Source organism: Phoenix dactylifera, chromosome 4, assembly GCF_009389715.1.
Source record: "Phoenix dactylifera cultivar Barhee BC4 chromosome 4, palm_55x_up_171113_PBpolish2nd_filt_p, whole genome shotgun sequence".
Taxonomy (NCBI): Eukaryota; Viridiplantae; Streptophyta; class Magnoliopsida; order Arecales; family Arecaceae; genus Phoenix; species Phoenix dactylifera.
Window position 1 is genome coordinate 1,210,325 of NC_052395.1, and position 19,537 is coordinate 1,229,861.

The window sequence follows — 19,537 nt, forward strand, 5'->3', positions numbered from 1 at the left end:
TTACTAAAAGATTCAATCAAGAAAAGATGAAATAGATCTTGATGAAATCTTTGCATGATTAGAAGCCAAAAGATCACCATTTTTATTTGACTGCTTTATAAGCCTTGTATTTTGTCAGATGAATGTGTAGAATATACTTCTGTGTGGTTATATCATTAAAGAAGTTCTATGTAAAAATAACAATCTATATTTAAAAACATTTATTACAAACATGATAAACCACTATTTGATTTAGAACAAGCACCAAGAGCATGATATGAAAGTTTAAGTAACTTTTTGATAGAAAATAATATTAATAAAACTATGTATCAAAAAATTCTGATATCGTAATTGCTCAAGCATATATTGATGATATTATTTGTGGTTCTACTAATGAAGCTTAATGTGAAGTTTTTACTAAGCTCATGCAGGGTGAGTTTGAAATGAGTAAAATGGATGAACTAACTTTCCTCTCGAACTCTAAACTAAGACAAATAAGAAAAGGGATCTTCATTAGCCAAAGTAAGTTCACAAGAATATTTTTATAAAAGTTTGGCATGAAGAAAGGTATGTCTATGACCCCATCTTGTAGAGCTTGAAAATGATGATCAAAGTAAATTCTATTGTTTGGAACTGTATTATTGTATCATACAGCTTGTAGGCCAAATTGTATGCTTATTTTGTGCTTATATGCAAAGATATCAAATTAATTCTAATGAATCATATTTAATTGATATCAAAAGACTCATAAAAATCTGTTAAGAAAATAAAATCTAAGATTATGAATTAATGAAATACTTAAGAGTTTTGACATCAAACAAAATTCTTATAAGATGTAATGATTCTAATGTCAAAAATTTAATGAAGAATCTAATTCTCTCTCGAGTATAAATTACGTGAAAATAAGATATTATTTCATAAAAGATCATACTCAAACTCAAAGGATCATAATTGGATCAATTAATACTGAAATTACATATTTAAATAGGGGGAGCTTGTTTGAAAAGAATTGATTTTGATCCTTGATATGATTATTCCTAATGCTTTAATATATTATGTTACGACTTAATGCATATTATGTTTTGCATATAACATGTGACATTCATAATTTAAAATGTGTTTTAACTCTACACACAAGTTTTTTTTACTTCACCTTTGTCTTCGAAGTAACTTGTGTTCCAAAGCTTAATGAAAATAGTTTTTACTTGCATAACATACTCCTCAATGATATGTATTTTCTGGATTCATTGACTCTCCTTGTACTTTTCTGATTTTAATGAATATCTTCTTAAAAATAAAAGAAAAGAATAGACTGAATTTGTAATTTAGGCAAAATGAATTGATTTTGAATTATCTTCCATCTTGCCTAAACTTTGGTACATAATATCCTGATACATGTTAAATTGCTCCAATCTGTACCAAAATTCATGTTAATTACAAAGATACTGAATGTGCTCTAATGTTATTGAAATATGTGTTTTCAATCTTAGTGATTTAAGATGAGCTACAATATAGAAGATATATATATCAAATTACAACTTTGAAAGCTTTCTTAAAAATCTTTATGAAATTCAGAATCAGATCTGTATAAAGCTTAAACTTAATTTAAAAATTCTTATATCATTGCATCTTTGTAACTTTAGTTATATGCTTCAATGATCGCATCATTCAGGAGAATAACTCAATATAATTTCTAGATGAAAATTATAACTTAAAAAAAATAGAATTAATTTTGATGCCTTTGTTGATTGCTCCGATACGCATCCGAAACATATCATTTCTTATCTTTGAAGTGTACTAAAATTGGTCTAAATGATGTGTTTTTCAATGATCTTGATTGCGAACAAATGTTTCTAAATATATGATTTTATTTTGATATTAAAAAGATTTATTGTGTTTCATGTATACATTGCTGTGAAACTATGATTAAGAAATTGAGTTCTATAAATATACACTTCAATGATCATCTATATGTTTTCTCTCCTGCATAATTAAGGACCTCTATCATTAAAAGAAAAAGCTAATTTTTTTAAAGAAGAGTGAATGATCTTAAAACTAGAAACAATTCAACTCACTCAAATAATTCTTAAAAGAAAGAAAATGTAATTGCTTTTGAAAGAAATTTGAGCTTCAAAAGAGTTATTTTCTGATTAATATTTCAGTGCATATTCTCAAAAATTAAGAGAAAGCATGACTTATTCTTGAAAGATTAAAAAGAGTGATTGCTATAATTTTGAAAAAAATTTTAGTTTTATTCACACTTATTATTAAAATCTGAAATTCAACAAAAAGAAAAAAATGATTAAAGAAGAATGCATCTTTTGAGGGGAAGATTTAGATATTCAATCTCTTTGCAATATACATCTTATTCAAAAGTCACTTTCATTTGATGCATTCCTTGAATGTTTTATGGATTGATTTTGATGAACCTCTTTGTGTTGCCATTGCTTGCCTTAGTTATATAATAGCTTATACCTTGAGTTTAGTTCTATAGAGCTTTTCTTATCTCAAATGAATATAATTTAATACTTGAAAATATGCTCTCAATGGTTTAAGTTGTGCTGAAACTCATAGAAAACACATTTCTGAGATTGACAATTTGAATATTTTATTAAAAATTATCTTCAAATTCTAAACTCTTAAATGGAATGATCAATTAAGGGGAAGAAAGAAAATTTCGGAGGGGGGGAGATCATATGAAACTTAATTGCATAAATCCATAACTAAAGGAGAGAGAAAGAATACTAAATAAGAAGTGATCCTAATACTCTCCAATATGTATCATCTAAAATTTAAATCTGAAAATCTTTATGATATATCTTGAGGCTTGCTATTTGGTTAATATATCTTGTGCATTAATCATGAACCAAATTGCAATTCAAATAGTTGATCTTAAGTGCCTCTAATTTAATACAAAAAGGGGAGAAAAATAAAAGTGAAAAATCAGCTTGGAACGTAATGTTTTATGTTTGATTCATGATCATTGTTGTCAATATCTGAAAAACATGAATAGATCTCAAGAGGCTTACATAAATAAAAGAAGAAATGAATGTTCTTAAAAGCTAAATCATTAAAGGTTACTCTATGTAAATTTGGCAAAGGACTTTTAGTATGCTTTTAATGTCTAATTGGTTTAAAATTGATATCAATTTAAGCAAATTTTTGGTATCAAACTTTGTGCTTTATTGAATATCTTTTGAAAGTTGAATTTTCATCTATACTTAATTGGTAAATTATTTGTTTTGAAGGATTTCATCTGTCTTAGTACCGGAAATTTACATTGGAATCTACTAATGAGTTCTTATTGGCTTGCACTTTAGAATTTCAATCCTGTGCCAATTCATTTTAATTGATTTTAATACTATTCTCTTTAAAGGAGTAAAAGAAAATCTTTAAAAGAGCTCTAAAAAAACTTTCAAAGCTTTGAATTTTATGTATGTTCTAAGATATATCATAAATTGCATGAATTCATATTTTGGTATTTGTGCCCCAATGCTTTTATATCATAAAAGAACTTTGAAGTCATCAAGAATTAATGATCCAACATAGTGTTATGTTTTTCGAGTATATAAGTTTTGATATTATACTCTAAAAATTAATTAGATTGCTCTTATGTTGCTATATATTTAATATATTAGGCAAAAGATCTTAAATGATCAAGCTTTCATACTTGTTATTAAAGATCTTTCAAAAAAAGAAGGTTAAATTTCCATTCGTGCTTTCTTTGAATATCATCCTTGACACTCCTTAAATTAACTTGAAAAAGGTTTCACCTGCACTTGATTTGAAAACTATCCTTGGAATCACATTCGATGTGCTCTCATTATAATTTGCCCTAAAATCATGTTAATTGGCTCTGATCTGTGCTCATTAATATTGTTCTGACATTATTGTCTTGAGTTATATGATTCATATTTTTGCAATAATTCGACATGCATTGACTGAAAATCAGAGTACAATAAGAGAGAGAAATATCTGAGTATAATTTATTGCTTTGCGCTTAATGTTTCATTATTTTGCAAATTTTTTGATGTTGTCAAAAAAGGAAAGAAATATCTGAGTAAGAGTATATGCTCATAATGTTTTATGTGTCATAATGCTTTATGTGTTTTCAATGGAATATAAATCAGCTTAGATTGAAATGTATTAATTGGGTTAAGCTGATTAAATCTAAAGCATTATCATGAAGTATGTTTTAAAGATACATGTTTTCTACTTCATGCAACTTAGCTATGCATTAGTTCTAGAACATAATCTATTTTATATTGCATATACTCCAAGTTTTGTTATCATCAAAAAGGGGGAGATTGTTGACCCAAAGATTGATTTTGATGATCACAAAACTTTGAAGCATAATTACTAATGGTTGTGATGCAAGAAGAAAGATAATTTGTTTTGCAAGGAATATAGCAAGTTGGAAAATTGCAAGAAGGCCTCAAAAGTTCTCAAGAAAAGTTGGAAAAAAGCCACACTCCATTGGCCTAAGTTTCAAGTACAAAGAATTCAAGTTAAAGGAACAATTCTAAAGAAAAATTTAAAAGAACAGTCCTCGAGTCGACTCCTGAAAGCTTAGAGTCGACTCTGGCACTTTGGAGTGCCATGGCATAGCGCTACAGTGCTCGAGCCGACTCCAGCTACAGTGCCGAGCTGACTCCAGCTACAATGCCGAGCCGACTCCTACTATTCGAGCCAACTCACTCTCAGTCAGGACAGAAAGCAGTTTTCAGCGCTACAGTGCCAAGTTGACTCGCTATGGTGCCGAGTCGACTCCAGCTACAGTGCCGAGCAGACTCCTATTCACGAGCCGACTTCTGTTTCAGCCGAGTCGACTCGAGCATGCTGGAAGGCATAACGGCTAGTTTTTTTCTCGACTCCAACGGCTCTATTTTTGTCTCTAATAGCTAGGTCTCTGTTCCCACGCCATCCAAAGCTATAAAATCAAGAAAAGAGCAAGGGGAGAAGTAAAAAAGTGGAAGAGAACACATAGAAAAGAGATTTCAAAGAGATTTTAAGAGAAACCTTCCAAAAGCACAAAAGGGCTATTCAAAGCAAGAGAGAGAAGAAGAGCATCTGAGTGAATCCCAAAGCTTCCTCTCCAACTGTGTGATGCCTCAGTGATTCTCTACCTCGTGCGAAATCAGAAGAGGGTCAAATAAAGGAGAAGCCGAGTTCTTTCATCTGCAAAACTTGTTTGAGGACTTCTTTTTACTCTATTTGTTTATATTGTTATACTACTTATTTGAGAAGTTTGTATTTGTTTTAAACTCGTATTTTGACATCTTGTAACTTGATTCAATCGAGGGATTGAATCAAGGGGTTAAGATTTGTTGGTGAGCCAGTGAAAACCAACGTTGTAAGGTTTGGTTGGTGTGCCTTGGAGAAAAACCAACTGAGTTGTTTATGAGCCCGAAAAACAAACGGTATAAAGATTTTGGTTGGTGAGCCTTGGGGAAAACCAACTGGGTTGTTTGTGAGCCCGAAAAACAAACGTTGTAAAGATTTTGGTTGATGAGCCTTTGGAAAAACCAACTGGGTTGGATTGTGAGCCCGGAAAAATAATCGGGTTGGTTCTAGTCGGTGAGCCTGTGAAAACCGACCGAATTCGTTGTATTCTCGTGAAAACAAGAAGTTAGGTTGTGAGCTTGTAAAACAATCGGGCTGTAGTCTTAGGATTATAGTGGAATTCTTAAGAGAGCTTGGAGAGTGGATGTAGGTGCAGTTGGCACCGAACTACTATACTTTTGTTGTATTTGTGATGCTTCTTTGTTGTTTAATTTCCTCACTTAGATAAATGTCTAATTGAATTGCTTGCTTAACTCTTATCCGCGCATCCTTTAATTGCAAGTATATTCAAATTGTTTAATCAAGTCTCATTTAATAAAACTGCATTAAGATCCATTATATTGAATTGCATGCTTGAGGAAACTTAGACTAATCATTTATTGAGTCTATTGCTTAATAGTTTTAATCTTGATCTGATTAGAATCAAACTATTGCTAAGTTTAAATTCCACTATGCATCCATACAACTTAGCTTAATTAACTGAAAAGTTTAAAAGTGCAGAAAAAGCTTAAAAGACCCAATTCATCCCCTCCTCTTGGGCTGTATCAACTGGGCAACATCAGCCTTTGTACTATTTGCTGCCGGTACTGTCTCCCTTGCAGCCCATTTTCAATACTAGTCTCTTGAAATACTTTATCCAAGCACACGTTCATTTCTTTGTCATCTCTTTATCTTAAACCTTTGGTTTAATTCATTGTTCATTAAATGATTTTCTCTCTTAGATCCTTCCCCCCTCAACCTTGCCATAAGTAATTACTTTGAAATCTAAATTCCCACCAACTAAGCATGAAAAGTGAGTGGGTTCCTAAAAGTTGACAAGTATACATATTGGTTGAATATCACATACTTAATAAGTATATATCTTTCGAAATTGCAAGTTTCCTATTGAGCTTTTCATCTACAAAATCTTTATCATGTGCACAGTCTTACTAACATGGAATAGCATATTGTCCAAATGAAGCATTTTGCCCAAAACATTTCATATTTTTGCCTTTTATGAAGAAGAACATCTAAAAGTAATCAAATTTGATGTCTCTTATAGCTTAAAAATGAGCAGAACACATTAAACTAAAGGAGCACACCAACGTCTCTTGAAATCTTGAACTTTGATACTTTTTAAGTGTTAAGTTAGAAGCTCATTCAAGGTCGGTTTTCTTCAGAGGCAAAAGCCCCAACTTTACTAACAATAAGCAAATGAAGCGAAACACTATTGTGACTCCATCTGCTGCTTTGCAAAAAGATCTAAAAACTAACCTTGATTTTTTTTTTATTTTTTTGAATGGAAAAACTAACCATGATTCAATAAGGTCTTGGCCGCATTTCTTTGCCTATATGCACCAGCTTCTACTCCTCCCTCATCAACCTCGTTATAACCTGGCAAGGATGAAAAATCCCCGTGGCTCCCTGCGAGCTCCGTCACATGGTCCACCAGATTCCTCACCCCGCAATTCCTCACTGCGCTCACCCAATGCACTCCAGCCAGCTTGTTGGTCCCCCACTACCCGGGCCCTCTTCCGGACCCAGTCCTCCAGCGCCTCAGGCGACACCGAGGAGGGCAGCAGGTCGATCTTGGTGGCCACGTTGGTGGGCTTGCCCTCCTGCCACGCCCGCGAGTTCGACCTTGCGGGGAAAGGAGCCGTCGAAGTCGGCGGCGTCGATGACCATGAGGACAACGGAGCTGGGCCGGAGGGGAAGACCGAAGACCATCTTGGGGCCGACCACGCGGTCGAAGTCGAAGCCCGGGAGGAGGTTCCCGCGAGGGGTGCTTGTCTAGTAAGAGGGCAACGAGGCCGGACTTGAGGGAGAGGGAGAGGTAGGGGTCGCCGGGGGTAGTCGGGAGATTTGGAGGAGGGGCGGGAGAAGAAGAAACCCGGGAGGGATCGGAGTCCTGCATGTGGACGGCGCAGCCACCACGGAGGGCGGAGAGGGGGGGGGAGGGACGGAGGAAGACGACGGCGATGGGGTTGGAGGCTGGAGGAGGAGGAGAAGAAGAAGAAGGGGCGAGGGAGAGTGAGGAGAGGAGGGGAGGGTTTTGGTGGGGATTAAGGGGCGGTTGTGGTGGAGGAGAGGACGAGGAGGTGAGGTTTGAGCCTGAGGGTGGATACAAGAAATAGAGAGGGTGGAACGGAGAGGAAGCTGGGTTGTTCGAAGTGCGGCCAGAGAGAGAGAGAGAGAGTGATCGGAAAATATTCGCGCGCCGAGCGGCAGAGGAAGATGGTGGGACTGACGACATGGAACGATTTGAGAAGCGGTGAAGTAAAAGGCGCACATTTCAGGCTATGCTTGCATACCGTGAAGCTAACGGAACGGGAAGCGATATTCCGAGCATTTTAAAATTTTTTATTTTTTTTAATTTTATTAGATATATTCATACTCGTGATATATAAAAATGTCCGTTAAAAAAAAAAACAACTACAATATCCGTTAAAAAAAAAAAAACAACGACGATGCCCAGGGTGAGCCCGATGGTACTCTATTCTGGGCAGAAAAAGTTTTTATTTTTGGAGGTAAAATAGAATGATGTCTACAAAAACACTAATTGGTAGGAGTTCCTCTGCATCTCTTGAGAATCACAGCCATCCTCCGTTTCCATGTCAAAATTAGGAACTGATGGTTTATGAAGTATCAAATATCCTCTTTGAGGTTCGCAGTATTTGTTGGTGCAAGAAGGGTAATAAAGCTGGCACTTAGGTCATGTACAAAACCTTGACTTGCAATATGGCATTGATTTGAATGAAATTTGCTTTTGTGAAAATATACATGCATTAGTTTTCTTCAAGGTTTATCAAGACATCAAGCTTTTATTGGTACAAGGAACTTTACAACCAACTGATGAACAATGGACTTTTTTTTTTGATGCAACTCTATTATGATTTATTAAATGTATGATTTTCAACTTAACATTCGATCAAACTTGGAAGATACCATATAATCACCAAAACCTACCGAATGATTGTTTACTGGTTTTCCAAGCAAACCTTCTTAACTAAATAGCAAATCATAAAAAAAAACGTTTCGATAAACTTGAAAATTAATGCAAGAGTCAACAAATCACATTATTTTTGATGTCTTCTGTATAAACTACTGAGATTACATAAGTGACGTAAATAGCACCAATATTTCGAAATTTTTGACAGCAAAAGAATAAACCTCATCTAACTAGCAGACAGGCCTAGTCAGGACTGGTGTACCCATCAACTTATTCATGCTGTATTTTTTTGGGGGGGTAGGCAAGCTGGATTTCCATAACCTCTGCAAAACTGCAATATATTGGCATCTTAGTGAGCGGAGTCTCGGCTATAGTACTGATCCAAGGTCTTTGCAGGAATACGATGGAGAAGCTCACGAGGAAAGATGCGTAGAAGTGTCCATGCAAGATCAAGTGATTGGAAGATATTGCGAGTATCATACGCTCCTTGAGTGACAAACTTCCTTTCAAACTTGTCCAGGAACTCAAGGTATAACTGTGTTATTCATCAAATGAATAAACACAATTAGTACAATCAATAAGATAGGGGCCACAACTACATTTAAGCAGGCACAAATCTGAAATGCACAGAAATGTTGATTCTAAGATTTAAATTATGTATGTGGGTTCTAAGAATTAAAATCTGTTTGTGTTCTTTGTGAGAGGGACTGTGTTTGCATGTTTAGAAGATGGACTAGAGAGAGAGAGAGAGAGACCATGCCCATCAAATGCTTCATTCACTATCACATGCACATGCATGCAGACACAAATTAAGAGAGAGAATACTGGATAATCCTTGGATAAGCTCCTACCTTACTCATATAGTCATTACTGGCAACTTTATCAATCTGAAGAATCCAGCCTTATCTACAGTCCAATGGGTGGACTTAGTTGGGTTGTTGAACCAGCTCATACACTGAGCTTCTGTTACAACTTAGAGAGTCCAAAACAAATATGATTGCATTAAACACTAGATTGACATGACTGACATAAACCACACATATATGCAATGGTTGTTAGACAAAACCATTCAGATTGATCTATATGTTCATCAATTCGTTGGTTTATGATAGGTACAGGTTTTCCTCAAGAAATAGAGAAAACCACATGCGGATGTGCACATGGGAATATGAGAGAGAGGGGAAGAGAGATACCAAATCCTCAGATGAAAGTGCCTCCTCTCCAACAACTGCTTTCATTGCCTGAACATCTTTTCCAATTGCATAATTGGCATAAAGCTGGAAAACAAACAACAAACGAGTAAAGACACCCCGGAGAAATTCAGAACAGGAAGCAATTTTTTTCCTTTTTTTAATTTTTGCTCACTGACCTGGTTAGACACATCAGCATGATCACGACGGGTCATGCCTTCACCGATAGCACTCTGCAAAGAAATCAAATCAATTGTTAGGAACATAATTGCTCTAGTCACATGTGATGACTTCTGACTGGTTTAATCAATGCTCATTAGTCATTACTTCAACATTTAGACATATTCCTTTTAACTCAAGAGGGCCTTCATGTACTTAGAAGCTCACCTTCATCAACCGTGAGAGAGATGGAAGGACATTGATAGGTGGGTATATCTGGTAAATTAAGCAAAAGGTAACCTTCAGATACATGATTGACATATTAGACATAACAAACATGTAACGACGCCTGATATCTGACTGAGAAAAGCAGTTGCATTCCATAAATGTTGCTTCAGATGCACCATTGATCCAAAGAAATGGAAATTATAGAAATAACTACAGTATCTGAGTTAGTAGGTTTAAGTCAAGTAATCTTTTGCAAGTAAAACTATATAAAAAGTTTAAAAAAGGGGGTCTTAAAACAAAAATTGGCATTATCATACCTGTCGATTGTGCAGTTGCCTATCAATATAAATTTGGCCCTCAGTGATGTAACCCGTAAGATCTGGAGTTGGATGTGTGATATCTGTTTGACAATGGAGAAACATTCAGCAAAAAGCACTTAGAACATAACCACATGTTATGACATCCAAAACAGGAACCCTTCCTAATGCAATCCCTCCCCGACTCCCCCACCCCTCCAAAAAAAATAAAAAAAATAAAAAGAAAAAATAGAAATAAAAAATTGATGAGAAAAGACAGTGTCCCATCTCCCATGACAGAAAAATTCAATATGTGATACCAAATTATTATACAACAGAATCAGGTCATGATTTACTAACACAATGCATAGAAGGATATAAATTCATATTACCATCATTCGGCATGGTCAAGATTGGTATCTGTGTGATTGACCCTTTTCTCCCTTCTATACGTCCAGCACGTTCATATATGGTTGCCAGATCTGTGTACATATACCCAGGATAACCACGTCTACCTGGGACCTCCTCTCGAGCAGCAGATACCTGAAATCAGAAAAGGTAACTTGCATGAGCAGATTTATTTCTCGGGAAAAACTCCGCAGTGAAAGTGTTTAAAATAATTAACATGCCAGCAATATAGATGCAGAATTATCATATAATGGCTGATGATAAATTCAATCAATTTCATAAAAAGAAAGCAACTGTATGAAACTAAAGACAAAATGTTTGGGCAACAAATTCTAAAATTATTAAGATGTGGTCGTTAAAATGTAATGTGGTGTCTTCTGGGTTTATGAAAAATGACTTGAGAACTTTGCCTTGAACATGAGGGTTTTACACAAAAATTATAACTAAAGAAATAGTTGCATAGAGCTAGGCACAAATAAATACAAGTAATGCCATCAAAACTTTTACATCAGGAGACCATGCACCTTAATTATAGATTAGCAAGAATGACCAAAGAGGGAAAAGCATCGCATGACAAGTCCCAAATTCTTTAGTTTACATATTACCTAGAAATCATGGTTATGCAAGAAACCTATAAACCCAACAATTTGACAGAGGACCATTAGATAGAACCTAAAGGCAGAGCCCAACCAACAAGTAATCAAGATAAAGCCAGCAGTAGTAAAGTTTTCATTCATCAAACTGTCTAAAAATATTGATCAATAAGAAAATGCAATGCAATTTTCCTGACCTCACGAAGTGCATCAGCATATGAGCTCATGTCTGTTAGGATAACAAGAACATGTTTCCCACATTCATAAGCTAAATATTCTGCTGTAGTAAGTGCAATTCGAGGGGTGATGATGCGCTCAATAGTGGGGTCATTAGCCTGCAATAAGAATGATACCAGTACTATCTGAGTATTAAGCATTGTCAATATACGTGAGAATATGCAAACTGTGTCAAATAAATAAACATAGCAATTGTGCAACAAGTTACGAAAAATTAAGAAGGTGATATGTCCGATGAGGTTTAGCAAAGATACCAGATTTAGAAAAAGTGTCACTCTCTCCATGGAACCATTTTCTTCAAAATCACGTTTGAAAAACTGTGCTGTTTCCATGTTTACTCCCATGGCTGCAAACACAATAGCAAAATTGTCTTCCTCGCCATCCTGTTGAATTCAGGGAAAAGAGGTTCGACATGCATGTATAAATAGACAATGATTTTGGAAAGAAATTCTCAATGGCCAACTGCAGGATTGATCCACAACAAGCAATCAACAAGGATTGATCCACAAAGTTATGAACTAGACATTTCATGTTTGCAGGAAAGAAGGTCAAAATAAAATAAAAAAAGAAAAAATAAATCCAAAACCATTATGCCAGAACTTTAATGAATCTTGCTCTTTTAAGCATTATAAGAAAAAAACCAGAGTTATGGTGTCCAACATCAATGATGAAAGGTGACTTCCGATGGCTCCCAAACCGATGAAGACATATCCCCAATTCTCCTAGATTAAATTTACCTCCGTGATTGAGATGATTAAACCTAACAACTTTTAATCAGCTGGAGAAAAAAATTATGGTCTTATCTGGTTTCCAAGAAAGGGCCACATTTGCAATCTCTAATATAGTGAAATGGGAGGAACGAAAAGAAAAAGTAGGAGCACATGTATGATATTTCAGAGTTTTTTTTTTTTTTTTGAAAAAATGAACTGGTGATTCAATCCTTGATCTCAAAATGTTACATGGACCATCCCTAGACTATGACCCTTCATGTCTAAACTTGTTGGGCTCCTAATTACTATGTATATATCTTCTCACTTTACTCTGATTCACGAGGATTTTAACTATGCCGTTGTTGGGCCATACCCTGGTTATGCTTTAGTCAGCTTGGAATGCTAAGCTTACACGATTTGGCAAGGATGTTATTGGAAGCATAGTTGCCAGGATAAGCAAAATAAAAAGAAAATAGGGACAATATACAACTGCAGAACACTCATGCACGTGGAAATTGAGCATTTTCGAACTTGAATTTCATAACACATTTACATAGGACACTAACAACAATACTAGGGATCAGATGAACACTCCAGACAGATTGGCAAAAGAAACAATAAAGATGTCACAAATTTCAACTGTAGCCAAATACAGTTCACATGAATTGGAAAGCTCAACTGAGTAGTTTCCAGAACAATACTTACCAAGAAAAGCATTCCTCTCCAATAAGCATTTGAAAAGAGTTTTACTTTCCCTACACTTTTCTGAGTTGCATACGTTTTAACAACATATATTTGTTCCAGTTTCTTGATTTTTAAGGATTTAATTGAACTTAGGAAACACAATATGAATTAATTATAAGATATTCGTTATAATAGTGGCAAAGCAAACACAAAACAAATTCACTAACTTAAAAAGCATAAAGCTAAACAAACAAAGTTCTTTGACGCTAGCCAATTGAACTTATTGATATCTTTGTAATACCTCCAAGAGACTATCAGATTTTTCCAACCGCTTCACAAGACCAGCTTGACGACAAATCTGAGCTGCAATTTCATTATGTGGAAGCCCAGCAGCAGAAAAAAGAGGGATCTTCTGCCCTCGAGCAATGGAGTTCATGACATCAATGGTAGATATCCCTGTCTGAATCATCTCTTCAGGATATGTTCTCTCACTGGGATTGATGGAACTTCCTGCAACAAACTCATAAGAATTATTGGACGAAACAAATAACACAAGCTTGAGGTCAAAAAAGAGCTAATCTCAGAAATTTTGCAATTTCATCATCTTCCTCTGTAACTTACCAGAGATATCCAGGTATGCCTCTGGCAATATAGGTGGGCCATTGTCTATAGGTTTCCCGGAACCATTAAAAATCCGTCCAAGCATATCCATTGAGACAGGAGTTTTCAGAACCTGCATTAAAAACAAGAGGGGAAAAAATCAGAATCATCAAAGCAGCAAGAGAAATAAGAGATGAACATGCACAAAAAAATTCCAAAACAAGCATGTATAGAATATAGTGAGCAAGAAGGGATCAACATACATTTTAAGCCGCTTAAAGCAAGAGAGCACTTTAATAGGCTTGCTAATTTATTTACTTTCTGTGTTTTGCTGTCTACCTGAAAATTTTTTCCTCTTGTGGACTCTTACTTTCTGTTCATATGCAAGAAGATCTGCTTTAACGGTCCTCCATATAAATTTCAATTCCTTATAACCATCTATATTGGTGCAAAGTTATATATGCACTAAACTGAAGTTTGGACTTGCATGCAGGATCTTAAAGGATCAAAAGAAGCTGGTGCATGCACACAGATGCATGCACAGGAACAAAAAAATGAATAGTATACGAGTTAAGCTTGGATTTGATAACATATCAAGAGAAATTAGCAGATAGTCACATATTACATATGTACTATGGGAATTTCCACACACAATACAAGCTGTACATCATATACTGATAGCTCGATAACTGGCTTTAATTAAATACAATATGTTCGTATTATGTATAAAATGAAGAAGAATAAGATAAAAAAATAATGGACCACGCTCAAATAAAAGATCCATCACCTCTCCTGTAAATTGCACAGTAGTATATTTGTTATCGATGCCTGAAGTTCCCTCAAAAACCTGCAAATCACAACAGCATGCATACAAATTATACAAGTAAAAGGGAACATCAAATAAACATTATATTGAGAAAATAAATAATGCTTAAAAAAAGAATTACAAGGGAAACCTAACAGGCATTTGACACAATGGCAAAGCTGAAGATTATCCAAGAAAGTAATTTTTGCATTTACACCCCTGCAAATATGACTTATTGCATATTTACTGTCAAAACATCACTATTTGCATATGTACCTCTCAAATCTTGTTTTTGCGAAGATGCCGCTAGTTAGATTTTTGGCTGACAGTGTTAATGAAATAATTGTTTTAAGTTTAAATCACTTTATTACCCTTTTGTATTAAGACCCCTGAAAAATTTATGCAAGAATATAGCTTTTTGCAAGGCAAAGTAAAAGTGAATTTTTTCAAGGGTATTAATGCAAAGGGTAATATTGTCATTCTACAATTAAAATGATTACTTATTAACACCGTCAGTCCTAAATATAATGGGAGAATCTTGGTGCAAAAACAGAAAAAATTGATATGTGTGTGTGCGCGTGTATGTGCACACACGGACACACAAATAGTGATTTTTGGAGGGTAGACATGCAAAAAGCTCTTTAAGAAAATATGCAAATCAACTGCATCTGAATGCAACATAAACTTTCTCACAATTAAAAGAGAAAGCAAACATCAACTGCAAGTAAAAAGAAAGATTTATGTTTTCATCCCTCTCAAGTTTTAGCAAGCTAAACAAATAAAAGTAATAACCAACATCCTCATATTTTACTTAGGAGAGAGCGAAGTAGAGGGGGGTAGAGAGAGAGATAGAGAGAGAGAACAACAGCGTGCCTACTACTGGGTGCTTTGGTTAGATTTTAAACAGAAGATAGCATCCAAACAATTAGGCAATTACAACTAAGCTTGAACAAAGATAACATTGCTACTCAGCAATTACATAGGACACTAACAACAATGGAAGAACAAGGAGTGTGCTGATGGCCAAAATTCACATAACTGATATAAATAAACAGATCAAAACAAGCTTAAAACCTGTACAACAGCTTTTTCCCCATCAACTTCCAAAACCTGACCACGTCGAGTTGTGCCATCTCCTAATCGTATATTAACAATTTCTTGATACTTAGGACCCTGAAATCATATGGTGGAAGAGGGCTCAGGTGGAAATCCAAGACCTTGAACTAAAATGGGAGAACCATGATGTTATAGAAATTATGGTGGTAAATGTAGCTGACTAGAAGTAAATAAGATACGCACCTTAACTTTCTCCAGAATGACCAGAGGACCTGCAACGCCAGAAACAGTCCTGTACTCTGCATCATGAAGAAAAAGATCCTTGGTTTAAATTCCATACTGTAACCTACTATCACAAGAATTATGAATCATTCAGTATAACTCGCCACAGAGGATAAAATGTAACACTAGCAACATGCATCTGTAAATTACATGCAGAAGTGCCTTCCCCATGTCATCAATACTCTCATGGTAGCTTGTTGTTTGTAAACATCTTGATTTGTTTCCAGATCGGATAAAAATTGTATCTAAATATTTGACACCATTGGTTGTGATAATTTAATCCTACATTGCATGGATTTGTATGCAAGCATTAGGAGCATTTACATGTTTAAGTATCAAGTCCTTCTAAGAATTCTTCTTACAGGCCCGTGCCCAAGAGGACTTATATCCATGCCCATATCTACATCGTGAAATACAAGTCTAAGGATCCATTTAACATAGCTTTTATGTATCATTTTCTCTCTAGTGGACAGGAAAAAGCACGATATGAGCACAATAAAAAGCCATGTAACATCCTAATGACCTAAGCATAAGTGCATAAGAGCTGTGTGAGATCCTAATGTCCGAACCCCAAATGCACGATAAAAGTACCCATACAAGGTATCCTTCTATCATGCCTCTATCATATAATGTTTAATATAGATAATAACCAAACTACGCCCACTGGTTTAAAGGTTTTAGAAGTTTCCCATCAATCTTTGTAGAAATCAAGCATATTGCCCATTGATGCATCAAGGACACTTGAAAACAAAAAGGGAAAGCAATGTGAGGATCATCGCATGCGCATGATCAAAGAGCATACAAAAAAGGTTATCACAACATTCCAAGATATGCTAAAGTTAAGCAACTACATACCCATGCCAATCTCCAATGTTCCCTCTTCCATGTCCGTGTTGTTCTTTGCCACGCCCATATTCAATTAACAGCCTGAAAACAACAGAAAGATAAACAATCACCATATAAAAGCATAAAAATCCTTTCTTCTTTTTAACTAATAGTTTTATTAAAAAAAATGGTAGGCAGATTTTATGACTCTATTATTGCAAATAAGTTATAGAATCTGAAGGTGCATCAAAAGATGCAGTAAAAGAAACCTAAAGCTGTAACACTGGCCCTATTTCTTTTAACTGAATCATAGAAAAGTTATTAATACATAACAGTAAGTGAATTTGAAGCTCAACAAGTTGCCTATCGATTCCATTTACTATTTTTTAATTTAAATTTTCCTACTCCCAACACCATCGGACACATATTTTGTATTTTTAAAACTAATAAAAAGCATGTTTCGACACAAATGAGCAATAAATAACTAATCAAAAATATATGAAACAAAATCTCGAATTTAGGTTGCTTTTTACGGAAATTCTGCCATTCAAGAATTAACAGAGATTACACATCCCCTGATCTATAAAAAAGGGGGGAAAAAGAACAGCCTCGGATTCTCCATGTAACAAAAAATAAATAAATGAATAAAGAAACAAACCATACCAGCTACAAATCCAAAAAAATCCGACCTTAACTTCTAAAACATTAGAAGTTCGAAATTGAGTTCAAATCAGTGCCAAAACGTAGCCAGACAAACTTAAATGTTTATAAATATTCTTGATCAAAAAGCAGAGTAGACATTTTGTCTACTGAAGAACCAGTAACTGGCTCTTCTAATCCGCAAAGTTAGGAAGAGGGAGGAGGAGAAATTCTACAGAACAAACAGAACTTCAACTATTACCCAAAAAAAACCGTAATTTTTTGCAAATTTTTCAAAAAAATGTTGGGGAAAAAAATGCCATAATACTCTTCACGCTACTTCGATTAACCGACTGAATGAACAGATCTCATGAATCAAACCGATCAACCGATCAAGATAACAGATTCTTCCGACTCGGCAGTGTGGCATCGAGAAATCATCGCAAATTTTGGCACAAAATTTTAAAAAAAATGGGGAAAAAATTCCGCGGAGGAAGACACTGCGAAAAGCGTACCTCAGATTCGATCCGCTCTCTCCCTCTCCCTCTCTCCCTCCCTCACATAGAGAGTTCGACGGAGGAGAGGTATAAAAACGTGCCTTACATAAGTTTTTCTATTTTCCATTATGCAACGATTATTTTTGTGAAGTTCTGATCCGTGGGCGATAGCCGTCGGATCAATATTAGGCGGACGTGGATTGATCTGGACGATCCGACAAATGAATCAATTCGAGGATGCTGCCTCGTGAGTATGGTTCGTTGGTTCGTTGGTTGGATGATGTCGATTTGTAGTCCAACATACCACGTGAGGAAACATCCAAGAAGGTGCGGCTCGTGTATCGGCACGTCGATAGCCGTCCGATTACAAAACTAATCATAATAAAGTTAATACATGCAATCCAGTGAGTTTCCCAATTGCATGCAGAACCTGATCGGGACCGTTTGATGGCGACGAGTTTGCTGATCGCCAGCTTTGAGTTGAGCTCCTTAAAAATATCAGTTTCCTTCTAATTTAAGGATTTGATCATCGAGGATAAATTGTGGATTGGATCAAATAAACAGAACGTAGGTGATGGACGGTTCAGATTGAGCTTGTTAGATAGAAATGATGTCCTCATCACGAGTGGTAACTCTTCCTATGATCCTATCCTTCTCGTGAGGCCTGAGAGTAGAAAGAAAAATGAAAGAGGTTGATCATGTGATAAAATCCAATTCGATTTATGCACGTAGACATGTTACGGCATCTCGAATCTCTTCTGATGTGACCCTTGGTTTCTTAACCCATTCGGCTGTTATTTTCTGACTAGTTTATAGTGAACACGATCACAAATATTAGCATACCACATGATGCGTGCACGTGCTCCATTGATGAAGCCTATGGACCTTTAAGATTGGTACAGGACTAGAACCAGCTCAGACCTATCCGAGATCAGGTCAAATCGGACCTCATAATTGATGGGATGGATCGTGGGTGGGGCGGACCGGGTAGGCAAGATTGATTGGGTCAAATAATTATAGCTTATTCCTATTATTACCGCTAAATTCTGAACCGAGGTTGGGACACTGCTCGGCTCGCTTTGAGATCAGTAAGGACCAAGCTGAGTGAGGTCGGATGAAACTGTAGCAAAGACAAATTGGTTGCCTTCGATGTTAACCTTCAAGAAGTCTATTTGTTGGAAAGTTTCCGACGGAAAACTCTTCGATGCTTAAGTCAAAATAATAAAGCAACAATGTAGAAGAAAAAAAATTATAAATAACAGCCTCCAAATCAACTTACCTGAGGATCCCTGGATCACCCCTTTATATAAGGTAGAATACTTATGTGTTACCTGATTTGGCGCGATGTGCCGTAACTGTAAAGTAACAGTCGGTTGCACATTAATAATATGATAACTGTCCGCGTGAACAGCATGCGGCAGCAATTATGCTAACCGTACATTGACTACAATATTTCTATAACTGTTTGTCTTTATCAGCATGAGCAAAGTGGCACCTTGGTTTTCACTGAAGTTGTTTACTTCTGTTAATATCGATATCAAGAAGGTCGGTTTAGGCCAAAATCAAGATGTCCCATATTTTTTTCATCACTTATAATAAATGAGATTATAGCTACATATAAATAGGAGAAGCTTATAGCTTATTCTCTCATGATATAGTGTTTGATTCGTAGAGAAAATTCTAATATACATCAATAACTACAATATATCCTAATAAGAAATAGTTCATACATAAGTCTAATAAATTGAAGGCTTGGAAACAAAACAAATAAAAATAATTGATTGTTGTGATTTTCACAGGATATATATATACACTCTAAGTTTTAACAATAATAATTTTCTAAGTAAAAAAAGGAGAG

At 35.5% G+C, this 19,537-nt stretch overlaps 1 protein-coding gene across 2 annotated transcripts; it reads right to left on the reverse strand.

Annotated features, from left to right (window-relative positions):
- Window positions 1-8,543: 8,543 nt before the first annotated feature.
- On the reverse strand, window positions 8,544-17,802 carry LOC103720538 (V-type proton ATPase subunit B 2). 2 transcript variants are annotated; one of them, XM_008810285.4, is made up of 16 exons: window positions 17,698-17,802; window positions 16,574-16,645; window positions 15,680-15,735; window positions 15,455-15,553; window positions 14,363-14,422; window positions 13,597-13,708; window positions 13,277-13,485; window positions 11,836-11,964; window positions 11,542-11,679; window positions 10,736-10,886; window positions 10,365-10,447; window positions 10,048-10,095; window positions 9,840-9,893; window positions 9,664-9,747; window positions 8,888-9,005; window positions 8,544-8,801 (listed from the first exon to the last, which is right to left on the reverse strand). In XM_008810285.4, exons 2-16 carry the CDS (start codon window positions 16,629-16,631, stop codon window positions 8,701-8,703), a joined length of 1,500 nt encoding a protein of 499 aa, XP_008808507.2. In that variant the 5' UTR covers window positions 16,632-16,645; window positions 17,698-17,802; the 3' UTR covers window positions 8,544-8,700. The 2 variants fall into 2 exon arrangements, with proteins under 2 accessions (XP_008808507.2, XP_008808508.2); XM_008810286.3 differs by having other exon boundaries at window positions 8,544-9,005; window positions 17,698-17,801.
- Between the last annotated feature and the right edge of the window lie 1,735 nt (window positions 17,803-19,537).

Excerpts from the sequence above, each read along its gene's own strand:
- LOC103720538 (XM_008810285.4), bottom strand. The coding sequence starts at position 16,631 with ATGGGCGTGGCAAAGAACAACACGGACATGGAAGAGGGAACATTGGAG. Across the intron at positions 15,736-16,573 it reads AACATTGGAGATTGGCATGG|AGTACAGGACTGTTTCTGGC; the intron begins GTATGTAGTTGC and ends TTCATGATGCAG. Across the intron at positions 15,554-15,679 it reads TCATTCTGGAGAAAGTTAAG|GGTCCTAAGTATCAAGAAAT; the intron begins GTGCGTATCTTA and ends ATATGATTTCAG.